Raw genomic sequence first — 14304 nt, 5'->3', positions numbered from 1 at the left:
CTCTCATGGGACTTTTAGCTGGGTTTATAATTAAAAAGAGTTTTATTCTTTCTAATAAGAATGAAACAAAGACAGTGCTGAAGAAAACTGCTGACTTCATTGTGAAGAAGTTACCACTTTTAAAAGTAAGCATTACTATGCCACTATCAAGAGACCACTTGCAATTTAGCACCTTGTCTGAGATTTCTTACCCAGTGGTCATCCCACTCTGGAGGCTGAGGGACACTGAATTCAGATACTTTTGACATTAACGTCTGTTCAGCCCATACTTGCCCTCTGACTACTCTAGTTACTGAGTGCAGGGTAGGGCCAAAATGTTCTCCAGTTCTCTTCCCTTTCTACTTCAGATAAAAACCTTCTACTCCTGCTCCTTTTCTACTATAGATACAAACATATCACAGTACATGAATCAAAAATGATTCATGTGGTGGGTAAAGAAAAGCAATTAGGGGAAGCTACACCTGCACTGTGTATCTGTAAGTCAAGTATGCAATCTTTTCACTCTCCAGCCGGTCTCAGTTACAGGAATATTTGGCAGTACATCAAACAAAATATGTATTTACTCCACACAAGTGGTGTTTAAGGAGGACAACACTTAAAAGAGGTGGAAAGGCTAATAGCAAAAAACAGAGGCTCCAAGATGTCCAGAAGATGCAAACTGAAAAGGACATCTCAAGCCAGAGATGGCTTGATACAAGATCTAAGTAAATACCTTGTGATGCCTTACTGCAGCTGAGTGCAACAATATTGTAAAACTGACAGATAGTAACAGGCAGTTCTGCCTACTAAATACTTATTGAAAAAAAAAAAAAAGAAAAAAGATGAAGACACTTGACTGTCAGATGCAAACTGTGAAAAATTTCCTCAAATAACCAACCATTTTTTATGTCAAACTAAATGATACCAGTATAAAATACATAGGCAAGGCAAGCTACAGTGGGCACAGATACCAAGGCTGCATTTTAACCACTAGAAATGAGAAGGATGAGTTACAGGTGGTCTCACAGCATCACTTCACCAGTTAGGCTAGGAGGGAAGGCAGAGTGCTTGGACAGACCAAGCGGACATTGCTGGTCGAATCTTTCAACTCAAGCAAATGCATACCTACCTGTACAGTGCACAGGGACAGACACCCAGCGATGACAGACATCTGTGATTATTTGTAATATATTCTGCTTCTTACGTGAAAACCATTAGCTGTGGTTTGCTTAAAGATTCACGATTTGATTTCTTAGCAACTGCAGACATGCAAGATTTCCAGGTGAGATGCTTTACTAGTGAAGCATATTTCAGGCCTACCTGCTATTCCCATCCAACATAACTGCTCCTTTGCAAAGCAAGGTGGTGCCTGAAAAAGTGTTCCCTTAAATAACCCCCTGCATTTGGCTGAACTACTGCAGACGCAGTGAGCCACACAGTTGCCTGCCAAGCACTGCACACCAACTGAAATTCAGAGTGATTTTCTTACCCAGCACGTTTTACGCATCAAAAATTGTTCTTGAAAGGCCACAAACAAGAATCTCCAAAGACTGGCTTTCAAAGGCAAATGATGTAGCACTACTGACAAGCTTTCTCTTTCCAACATGTTCAGTTTGGAAGACGTTTAGGAAATGTGTTTCCAAAATGAATCCCAAACTCATGCCATTCAAACAGAGCCCTCAGATTTACTGCTTTGAGAGCAAGTTTTCATCCAGTGGTTATTGTGTCTCCAACTGGATTTTGCATTAAGATCAGTAAAACAAAGCTTTTGATTTATTTCTCTTCGGTTAACACAAAACACCTTGTAACCGTTTGACACAGACAAAGTAACCGTGCAACAGGATACCAAATAATTAAAAATGAAAGGACACAGATTCCAGTCCTGCTATACAAACACATAAAATAAATTGAAACATTGCTGACCTACAAGTAATTTTTTTTTTTCTGATAAGAGATACATGTAAGCTGAGAAGTTTACAATGCAGGCGAAAATTGCAGGTTGAGAGAATACTTGAAAATTAATTACAATACCTAGGTAGGGCAGGGCTTTTGTTTTTGTTCTTTTTTTTTTTTTCCTCAAGTTCAAAAATATCCAAAGCAAAAAGGTATTTATTAAAAAGCAATGTAGTTACATTACTGTTTTTTTTCTTAAAGCACCCCAAAATGTATTTCACTCTTAATTTCAGTGCTTCTTCTCAGCAGTCTTTAAAGCAGTAAGATTTTGTTTGTAAAATATTACTGTATTTTTGTAGGTTTGTATATAACATATAGCAAATTATTACTGAGGCTTAATAAGATTTTGCTGTTTGTTTAACTCTGTTTTAAATGGATTTTTAATAGCAGCAGGAAACCTCTTGGCATTTCCTGATGAAAAAGAGAGGACAAAGAAAGTTATTAACCTTTCCCTTCATGCTCTTGGGAAAACATTCCCAGACTTTTAACAATTTCTAATGTTCACCTGATAGTCTCATTACCCTACTCCACGGTGCATTTTACTTAGTGCAATTGCTTAACCAATCTAGTCACTAGGACTTCTAAAACCAGGCTCCCATTCCACAGACTTTTCTCAGAACTATATTTGGCTGAGTTACTGGTAATCACCCAATTAACTCACAATACTAATCTCAGATGCTCAGAGTAAATGACACTCAGCAGATAACTTTGATGGATAGCTTCTAAAGATATGACTCATCAGACTTCTCTTCTGAAGATTGTGTTAGCTTGGGTTATTTCATTAATCCTTCCCTGATTTAATTCTCTTGCCTGAAGCACTCTTATGCTGCAGTTCAGTGTTGACATACAGATCACAAACAACAGAATTTCCATTTGCTGAATTCAGTTGCATACTATAGTTAACTGGTAATACATTGTGTACTGGGCCATGCCTAATAATATTTGCAGAACAGTAAGCAAATAACTGTAACTCACTTTTTGTATTTGAAGTAGTGTTCAGCAATTTGTTCATCCCAGACAATTTTCGGTTTGTGCTCCTTCAAGGTTTCAATGTACCTACAAATTAAAAACATAGATATGGAATTAACTTTTCTAAAAAGCAGTTACAAAATTAAATAGCAGGCAATTCTAAAAAGCAGCTTTACCACGCTTAGATGCTGAACACTGCATCAAAATGTTCTTGCTTACAAATAATTTTCTCAGTCAATTTTCCGATTTGCCATGTTTGCATTTATAAGCTTTTTTATTTAAGCAGTGAATGAATTAACATTCATCAGATAAGAAGATGAAGACTATTCTTCAATATTTTTATAGTCTAATTCTTACATATGAAAGCATAGGAACTGAAGTCATTCCTAGGTTGTACCTAATTAGGTAGCATGAGGCTAATCAATGCACTTAATTATAAGCCACTATTATGTGATCAGAAAGGCTGTCCGGTAAAAGGGGCTTAGTTAATGTTCTAAGAATAAAATAAAAAACTATAAAGCTTGTTTAAAAGAAAAAGTTACTGTTAAGCAACCTTTAGCAAAATTTTCTTTACCGCTATCTTCTTGGCATTATTTTCTTTCATGGACATTTTGAATGGGGAATAATCTACCTCATATCTACTTGGCACAAAGTGGAAACTGAAAATTACTTGTATGCAAAAACTGTGTAGGCAACTAGTGCAGAATAGTTAGTATGTTGTAAGCTGATGTTCTTTGTTCCCAGCATCATCTCAGCACAGAGACAGTGTCTCCTTGTGTCTGCATCTTCGACTGCACAATGGAAACAATGCTGCTTGCTGCCTCATGGAACTACACCAGAAGATGGCAAGCTACTAACGAGAGACCACAGCAGCATCACAGCCTCTAGCACGTTCTTCCATCTCTTCTGCAGCATTGTAACCTGCAGCTTTGGCCAGCAAGAAGGCTGAATTAACTCCGCTGACAACTTTCTTGGCTACACATTAGGGGATTTATCTGGCCACAGTCACTGGTTTCTTTTTTTTCCCCTTGGGGATTATATCAGCAATTTAAATCTGAACTCCTGTTAGCAGTTGTCCATCTGTATGATGATTATATAAAACAATCAAAAGCAAACACGGTGGTCATAAGGTAGCATTAAAGATAATTTTTTCCATTAATAATGTTTCTATAAAACCTAGTAAAACTATACCTTTCAGAATGTGTCTCATTTTTGTGATAACATCTATGATCGTGACAGGATTTGCAGGGAGAAATTTCCCTTTAAATCTTGTTTGAAATTTCTCCCTCCTAAGATGACTATAAATTATTTCCATCAGACACTACCCTGATCCCATCAATGCTGAAATTCCATTTCACTATACAGTTAGAGAAAGAAAGAATTTGTATTTCTCAGTTCGAAAAAGATTCATTTTCCCCTTCCTTACTAATCTAAATTACTACTTGCAGAATTGCAGGGAATATTTTCCTTCTTATGCTGTGGTTTGCTCATTCATGTATTGGCAAATTGTCGCCTACTGCTAGAAGGATTAGAAAAGATTTTCATTTCATATTTAGGCCAACCCAAGCATGCTATTTAAGTATCTACATAAGCAAACAAATGGTATCAGCTATTACACTATTTCTCAATACACACATGCCCAGAAACAATATGCCTTTCCAAATAGTGCAAGTTAAACCTTGGAACCTTCACATATCCCTTTGTAACAAATACAGAATCGTAAGTTGTCCCACTAGACAAATATGAAAACAGATCTACTTTTCTACATTTAAAATTTAAGGATAGCTTTTAACATCTTGCCCCATTCCAGTACAGTGACTTCAGTAATGGCAGGAGCTAACCTTTGTGCAGAATCAAAAACGAGATGTTACAGCCCAGAGTTATCAGCCAAGGAACCCTGGCACACAGTTTTCTTCCTCAACACATTCCCTCACTTTGGAAGTTCTCACTTCTGTTGCTAAAAATCCCAACACAATTAAAAAATACTCAACATACATATGAACGAGCTTGAAAATTAGAAATGTAACTTGCAGCAATTATTACAGCCTATTACATGTAAGGTATGCTGTTATTTTAAAGTTGTTCAGGCATGCACCTCATTTAATGAGAACCCATCCTGACCATGCACAGAGAATTTATTTTCCTTTCTCCTGCCTCTGGGCATTTATCAACATTGTATGTAAGAGCAAAAGTGAATTAATTCATCTTCAAATCACATCCATGGTGATGATACTAGCTCCAAGCTTGACTTTTGGAAAAAATCAATATTAAGCCCAAAACTGTAACTATCATCCGATAATTTTGGGTGTCTGACTTTAAATGCATTAACTTTTTTTTTTTTTTTTTTAATTGTCTCTGTTAAGGACAACAAAAATTCAAAGTACAATGTTCAAAACAGGGAGCTCCCATTTACTTTGATTGCAACTGCGCACAGACATCTTCCAGATGTGCCATATCTCATCATCTCTGACCTATCCTATTACATGCATCATAAGAAGGGTTACTGTGTAAAACTGCAGCACACATATTACTGCACACTTGCTTGAATCACAGTAATGCTAATCAAACATTCTTAACATGTTATGTCCTAGCTGAGGTGGTACTTGACTCAACAAACATTTGACATGTAGTTATTTCTTAAAAAATACTGGATTTAAAAGAGCAATTTTCCATCACGCTGAACCAGACAAGCATGGGACATTGGCATGCCTGGGACAGAAGAGATCCAGTTTCATTTCCACATTCTGAAAGAGGGAAAGGGATGGGCAGAGAGCTGATCACAAACAGCCTTCCTCTTTCTCTCCACCTCTCACCTCACTCCTCTCCTTTCTCGTATTCATTGCCTTTTTCCTCTCTTCTCTTTCTAATCTCTCCCTTTTTGTACTGCCACTTTCATATCCCTTCAGACTAATTTATTTTCTTCCTTGTCCGTCAGCTCTTAACTTAATAGACTTCTTTTACCAAGCTGCTTCAGCAGCTAGGGTACGATAAACACAGAAAACCTCAGCTGCCTTGCACTAGCCATTTCCCAGGAAGCTGTGACCAAAGACAAAGGAAGTCATGCTCAGTTTCTCCGCTCCTGGCCTGAAGCACAGATGAAGCACCTGGAGTGCTGATGCTTCTAATGAAGCTCCAGTGCAGAATTTCATTGGATTCATCTCTATTGAGCCTCATTTCCCCTCCGGCCACCTTCATATCTAGTTTAAAGCCCTCTAGATGAACCCTGCCAGCTCTGGGTCTACAGTCCATTTCCCCCTTTGAGACAGGTGGGACCCATCGGCAGCCATCAGGCCAGGTACCGAGGAAACCTCCCCATGATCAAAAAAAAACAAACATAAATTCCTACAACGGCACCAGCCTCTCATCCATGTATTGATCAGCCAGGCCTTCCAGGTGCACTCAGTATCCCTCCCCATCCCTGAAGGGACAGAGGAAAACACCACCTCTGCACTCACTCCATCCACTAAGTGCCCCAACCCCCTGAAGTGCTAGCCTTCAGGCTTCTCTCAGCACTTTTATTGCTGCCAGCCTGAATTATCACTAAGGGATAACAATTAGAGGGGCAAACAAGGCCAGGAAGGTTCCTGGTAATATCCCTGACCTGGGCCCCCAGGAGGCAGCGGACTTCCCTATGGGTAGGGTCTGGCCCACATACGGGGCCCTTTGTTTCCCTCAGAATCACCTATGACCATTATCTTTCTTTCCTTCTTGGTGGAGGCAGTCTTGAGGCGTGCAGTTGACCTCCTCACCCTAGACAGCCTCCTGTGTGAGCCTTCCCCCACACCCCCACCACACTGTCCCCTGAGCTCCCGGGCCTCAAACCTGCTGTGTGAGGGCAGCTGGGGAGGCAAGGCGGGTAGGGAGGGGGCTCCCCTGCGATGCTGAGCAGGGACCTGTTTCTGTTCCTCTCCATCTCTCAGGTCCCCTCCCTCTGCCCGACAGTGCCAGGGCTGGGGGTCCCCCGCTCTTTGGGGTGTGTCACCCCGGTGCCTTTCTCTCAGGCACTGCAGGGAGTGACTCTGCAGGCCTAACTCCTGCTCACACCCCCGTAGCCCTTAATCTCCTCACCTCCTCCTTGAGCTCCGCCACCAGGCTGCTCAGCTCCTCCACCCGCCCGCACCTCATGCAGGCAGCGTCTCTGTCACCCTCCGACGGCAGCGACAGGCTCAGGCACCCCTGCAGCCGGAGCCCTGAACAGCCGTGTGTTGGGGCAGGCACTCGGCATGGGTGGCCACAGTCCTTTTGGCGAGCACTGGCCGCCTGGTGGTGGCCATGGCTGCGTTTGCTGCCTGGGAGGCAGCCAGTAGGTGTCTTACTACAAGTACAGAAGAAAACACAAACGTTACAGCCTTTCTATGCATATAGGCTTACATGTTCATGGCGCCTCTTATTCTCATTTAACTTCACAGAAGTTTTATAAAGAAAAAACCCTGAGGGCTTACTCAGTAGCGAAGCTGGCAAATTACCCTAGGGAACCGCAAGTACAGCTGAAAGTACCCTAATGCTATCTTTTCTCAGTATAACCCAAATGGTTCTCCTTTATAAAAAGGAAAACAAAGTTATATATTGATCAGAGAATAGAAGTAATCACGTATGAGGCAGAAAAGGTGCCAATGTTTATGTATTTAAGGTTTTGACTCAAACTGGCAGATACAAGAGGAACATATGAAAATCTCCTTAAAGAAAACAAGACCTTTATTTGTAACCTAATAAATATTTCCCAGACAACACAGACATACCAGATTGAGGCAGACGGTTTGCGTATCTGTTTGGATACCTTTGATAACGTGCTGCTGTTCAGCAGTCCCGTTTTATTTTGCAATGATACAGATTTAATATTTTTGTTCTTATCCTCTGTTTGAAATGCTTAGGTGAGGCTACAAAACATGCCAATTTTCATTGCCAGTTGTTTATGGTAACAGCTAGTTACTAAGTCACTGTTTGTTACACGCATTCACCTTGGGTATTTTCTATCAGAAATCTTTGTTGGGTTGACCACAGACAAAATCTCAACTTCCTAGCTGAAGCATCAGACAGTATTTCCCTTTGTATTTGTTCAGTTAGCTGTGGATTTTTCTTTCCAATTTATCCAACCTAACACATGACAGATGTGTTAGGGGTTTATAGTATTTACAGAGGTTTGGTTGTAGCAGCTGTTGCTACCTTGCAAGAATGAGTTCCTTGCCTTTAAAAGCCTGTTACGTTGTCTGGACATCTCTTTCTGCTCTAGCCGAAGGGCACCTTCCCATCAGGCAGAAGTTAATGGTAGAAGAGTTTACTATGCTAGAACAACAAGCGGGATTCAGGCAACCTTACAGAAACACAATTCCACAAGAGAACTGAATGTAATAAGGCACAGAGTTACAGACTAGCTCACAGAACAACTCTATTTAATCATATTTTCAGAAGTTTAGTCTGACTATTAGCTAGAGGATTTATGTGTTTGTTTTATGAACTTAGTACATGGCTCAAGTCTTCACTAAATCAGATCTTCATTTAGTCTTGACTGCCTTAGCACACATTTTTAAAAATGTGACTATTTAACAGAAGTGCGATGTTGTCTCTGGTATTCATCATGGAATTATCACCAAGTAGGCATGCGACTGGACGAACAAAGAGTGACACAATTCTCTCTCAATTTCGGAAACAGGTCACCTCGAGGTTAACACAATTCTGCTTCTAACTTATTTCTGTTACTTATTTCTGTTATTTCTGTAACTACACCAGACAGACCTCTCATTATGCGCTCACTTCTAAGCAAACATCTTCTCCCTCCTCACAGTTTTAAGTTGAAATTAAGAGGAAAAAAAAGAGAAAAAAATGGCAGATGTATAAAACAGTCAGATGTGAATCATTTAATAATTTAAAAGTTGATCTGAAGTAGATCCTCCCCTCTCTCACACTTCCTCTTTCATAATTAAAAATGTTTTCATTAACTATCATAACTGTCTCTGCTGTACATCAGGGACAACGTGAAAAGCCTGCTTTAAAGCAGATTGTCAGACTACATTTTGCAGATGTAAGACGCACCACACTGCAAAAGCAAACTGATTTTCCTCCAAACTCAGTCCATCCACCATCAGCAACACATACCAACAAACCACATATAAAATTAAACCTAAAAAAAAAAAAAAGGAAAACCCTTTTCCTAAATGTGATTGAAAACTTGTATTACTTGTGAAAAGACAATTTCAATAAAATGTGTGCAGCTGTACTTATTACAACATCATATGTCAAATCACACAACCTGCACTTAGTTATTAAAGTACTATATTAATTTTCTATTTGATTTTATAATCAATGTAATGTTTCAACTATTCATTATGATACTAGGAAAAGGCAGGAGGGGGAGGTACCGTTTTTACTAAAGTCTAGTTACAAAAGTATTACAATAAACTCGTATGAAACAGAATATTCAGCAAAAATACTTTGTTAGCAAAGTATGTGACCTTCTTGTAGGATGTCAACTTCTAAGAAAAGAACTTCCCTCATTCTGAAAAATGAGAGAATCATGGTTTTCCCACTTTTTAATTTATTCCGTTTTAAATCACTTGCCTCATTAGGCTCTCTGTACATATATTTATATATAAATATATTTGGGATTTCTTTATTATTTATTATTATTATTAATTTTTTCTCTGGACAGGATTTGTAATCTGGATCTTTTGTGGCATATGGAAAAAAAAAAAGGACAGTGTAGAGATCTGCATTAAACTGAAATCTGTCTAGGTGTCCCCACTACATGGAAAACTGCACTGGAAAAATAACCCTCTTTTCAGGACAAGCCTCAAACTACAAATGCTGTTTCAGAATGTTTATACCTGAAGATGATAGAATTCACTTTGAGCACAATGAAAGCATTGATTACTCCAACCACACTAATGCATTCTCCACCATAATCCAGGATGAGAATCATCTCAACACCAAAGATTTCAGCACATGAACTTCCATTAGAGATGAGGAAGAGTAAATGGAAGACTAATTAAATTATATTGAATAATAAATAAATAATCTTGCTGTCAAAAATATACATAACGCTTAAATTACATAACAAGCATCTACATTGAAGAAAAGAGGCTGAGTCACAGCAATGTTATTCTTACATAATCTTGTAATACATATTAAGTGCTTCCAGGCTTCCAAGACAATGGTACATCTAAAGGACAATTGAAAATATGTATTGTTTTGTTGAGAAGCCAATAGGTGATTTTTTTCTGAACCACTACACCGACATTACTGCAGCTTAACGTCCATCCTTTGTAGATGAAACATGGGTCCTAATAAATTCTTGTTAGATGATGCATCATAACAGTAGAGGAATTAGTCCTTGCTAGACTGGACAACATAAATACAGAAGCTCTACTCCACCTCATCCAATAGTCTGTCTTACTACAGTCTTAGACGTGACACCATCTCTCTGGTTAAAAACTACTTCTCAACATAATAAAAAATAAGCTTGTTTCAAGAATCAGCAGGTTAATCGTAAAAAGAATTTTTTGAAGATAAAAACTACTAGTTTAAGGGCACATATTTTGAAATGCTTAAGTAACCCTCAAGTGAGGTTGAAGCATTTTCAGATACAGTACTCTAAATACAATACTGTGCTCTGTTCCTCCAAGAACTGGTATTATACACAGTGCACATGAAAAACTGAGGCTGTCAATTCCTGGATGTGAAACCGAATAAAATTCAGACACACTAATATATCTACTACTCAGCTTCAGCTGTAAATAAGAAAAAGTATAACTATGGTAGTTCTGCTGTATGGCAATTTGTTTGTTCGTTTGTTTGTTTGTTTTAACAAATAAATACAAAATTAAAAGCTTTCCAGATTACCCTCTTGCTTAGAACATGCAAATCTGCTACATTAATACAGTGCTACACAGATTGCTACAAAAACTCTTTACGCTGGGTTTGGAGCCTGCTCCATGGCAGATTACAATAATTTTTATTCAGTGTATAGGAGATGTATTTTGATCAACTCCAGCTATGACTGGATGAAGGTTGAGCTACAGGCACTTGATATCCCAAATTCTTCCATGCCTGATTTAAAATTGCAGATAGAACAAAATTACATTTCTTTTCAATCCTCACCTAAAAGGTCAGATCTTTCAAATGCCAGAGAACATCCTGACTAACTCTTCCAGTTGCTTCTTGCATTTCTCCTCAACTACACCTGAATTAAAACCACCCCAGTACAAACTCAAGGTGACCAGCACCATCACCCAAAAGATTTAACAACCACAAAAGAAAGAGGGAGCATCTTTCCCTCACCCTGCATCAGGTAAGGAGCAGTGAAGTTGTTCCAAGCCCCCATCCCAGCCCTGCCTAACCTGGAGCTGGGGTTCTGTGGTTGCCAGGAGGCCTGAGCCAGGTAGGTGTTCTTTGCTTGGTAGCAAAGAAGAATGAAAGGGAATGTGCGTTGGGTGCAAGCAGCAGAAGGCACAAAGGGTGGGAGAAGGATGCTGTGACTGCAGGTGAAGACCTGATAGCGGCGTAGCTACCAGATGATGTTCTCTGGTCAGGCAGAGTGTAAAACTCACAGGCTGCAGGATTCTGGGTATATAAAACTGATCCAGGTCAGCAATGGCGTTAGGAGAGAAATGTTGTCTCTGTTTTCTCTCCAGAAATAGTGTAGGCCAAACAAAAGCAGTGTTGTTTGCAAGGAAACAGAACTTCAGGTGATGAACAAACCTATCTACAGTAGGGGAGCACAGCATGAAATCCTATCCACTATTGGATTTCTTCTGCTTCACAAGATGCTGGCAATGAGATGCTCCACTTCAAGGAGCCTCAGAAGAAGAGTGTTTAGATTCCTTAACTGTCTGTCATGCCAGGCCTGGCATTTCCACCACCAGTATCTCTGCCTGTTCCACCCTGGCCTTACTACTAGCGGGTTTTCAGTAAAACATGACCTGTGAAGGCAAAGTTGATAGAAAATGCTAAAGCATGGACATGATCTAGCTGTTTAACAGCTCTCTCCCTTCAAAGCAGTGGGAATGTTCATATCCTTCAAATTCCTTTAAGGCAGCCCCTGCTTCAATGGCCCTGCACTCTGTATTCAGGGTGTGCTTCATTCCTGTGCTATAGGAAAGGCAGCTCTAGAGGCAAGAAGGCAGCATTCCCCACTGCCCTTTGCACCTTTGCTAATCCCAAACCTGCTGAATGCATCAAATCAAATGCTCCTGAGAACACAAAATTTTAACTTCTGCCCAACAAACAATTTCATGACAGCATTTCCCTCATCAGGGACACAGTTCTCAGAGCCCTAAGACTGTAATTTTGAATGATGCTATCACAAACAATGCCCACTATTTACTTGGATCCATTTTTGTTTATATGTGAAAAGTGCATAGTAAATACTTTCAAAATGCAAGAATAATTATTAACTTTAAGTAAAAAAAAAAGAAAGAATTCAACTCAGTAAGATCAATTGAGACAAATTATCTAAAAGAAGAATCAAAGAACTGATAAAGCTTTGATTATCTTAGTGTGCTGCTTTAGTTTGATAATATATTTTACCCATGGTCTCTTAAAACTAATGCATTCAAAAGCTATTTAAAGTTACATTCCTAAGTGGAAGCATACTGTAATATTCTCTGACTTCTACAGGTAGCAAGGACCAAAATCCAACAAGTTTTGCTCTTACTTCTGAGGTTTAACTGCCACATTCTCATTGCTGATAAATCTAGTTAAAATAGGACTACAAGGTTATTACATACATAGTTTTTGAAATTAATTTGCTGGAATGTCAATTACACTTTGGTATTTCAACCTAGCTCTCACAAAACTGAAGAATGTTTCTAAGGCTATTCTATGTCTTTTACACATCACCTGTCACACTTCAAGTCCAACCTTGCAAGAGCTGAACACTAAATGCTTTCTGTAAGATAAAAGAAACACAGAATAGTGATATTTTTTTGGCATGAAGTAGTTACAGATGTGCAGTAATACATTTAAATGATCAAGCATAGTACAGAAAACAGTATTACCTTCACATGAAAGAATTCATAAATTCATTTCTTGCCTGCAAGGACTGTAGTTAAAGAAGGCACCTATGCTAGATGAAAATCTATGGTACCTCAGTAAAATCCAGTGTCCTATGCAGCTATGAACTATACACCCATTTCCAGTTTTTGGGACTAAGCTAAAGAACAAAGAACATTTCTGCTGATTTTCTAGTTCATTCTTCATACTTATCAAAGGGAGCTTTCGCTTCTCAATTGACCATATTTTAGTCACAGCTATATAGAGTTATTTAGGATTCACATCAACAGAACTACTACATGGCCTTCAGCCTTTGTTTTTTGAAAAGATAGAATGGTGACGAATTCATGGAAATAATTATTAATATCTCATAAATGACACAAATTTCACGGGGTTAGTACATTTTAAACAGGCCTCAGAATAATCTGGATGGCACTCTTGACTTGAATTGGAAATGGACTATGAAGTAATAAAACTATATTTTATCCAATTAGAGTGGAGATTTATGACTTTTTAAGAAGTTATCTTCATCAGGGCAGTTAAATACTTGAGAACAGGGAATTTAAATCTTCTGATATTTAGTTAAACTAATATTAAGTCATGTGGCAGTATGTAAAGAAAACCCAGCACTTTGCACCACGAAAAAGCAGAATATCTTCCATATCTGTGCAGTAAGTCAGACAAATATTTATGTATTTTTATTTGTTCAGTTTTTGCCAGAAAAAAACATATCTGTGCTTCCTGCTAAGATATGTTAAGATTATTTTTTAAAGCAAAGAACAACGCGTGTATATTTATTCAAAATGATTTCCAAAAGAGGTGTTATTTAAATCAAATGGCAACACTTGGAGCACAAATCAAGGGACAAAATGATGCTCATACTTTTTTTTTTTTTTTTCCCTTAAATTAACTGGAAACTTCAAAATGGAATATTGTCTTACCTCTAACAACTATGTGTACATATATACTTTTTACCGTTAAATGAAACAGCCTGATTTTTCACATTAGCCATAACTGCAGTCTTCTATCAGGTATATAGCACTCTGGACACAAAGAATCTTTGGTTTTCTGAAGAAATTGCTGATTTAGAAGAACAGCGTTAACGGGAATTACACTCACAGCATCTGTGGGCTTTGTGTACATTCTAAGATTTTGTTACTGTCTGAGGAAGTTAGAAAGATACATCTTTTTGCCATGTTTGAACAATAAAAGTTTCTGTTCTGCAAATATTTGAGCGAATTCAAGACAGTAAGTGTTCACAATTAATCTGATTACACCGCCAAAGGTAAAACAGTACAGCATGTTCATAACTGAAGTGGTTCCACATGCAAATATGTGAAATTGCAAAAAGGCTTTCAAAATACTAGCACTTTGCATTCCCTATACAAGTCATCCAACACATGGAGTAATTACCAG

At 38.6% G+C, this 14304-nt stretch overlaps 1 protein-coding gene across 1 annotated transcript in view; it reads right to left on the bottom strand.

Moving 5' to 3' along the window:
• Window positions 1-14304, bottom strand: part of CHID1 (chitinase domain containing 1) — a 97603-nt gene that overhangs the window by 2459 nt on the left and 80840 nt on the right. Inside the window, exon 10 of the mRNA XM_084288376.1 lies at window positions 2908-2988. Coding sequence (XP_084144502.1) covers window positions 2908-2988 — 81 coding nt within the window. The remainder of the gene's footprint in view (window positions 1-2907; window positions 2989-14304) is intronic.

This window comes from Netta rufina, assembly GCF_964035555.1.
Source record: "Netta rufina genome assembly, chromosome: 5".
In the NCBI taxonomy this organism is placed as follows: Eukaryota; Metazoa; Chordata; class Aves; order Anseriformes; family Anatidae; genus Netta; species Netta rufina.
Note: the sequence above shows the minus strand (reverse complement) of the source record. Positions and strands in the feature narration are given on the sequence as shown.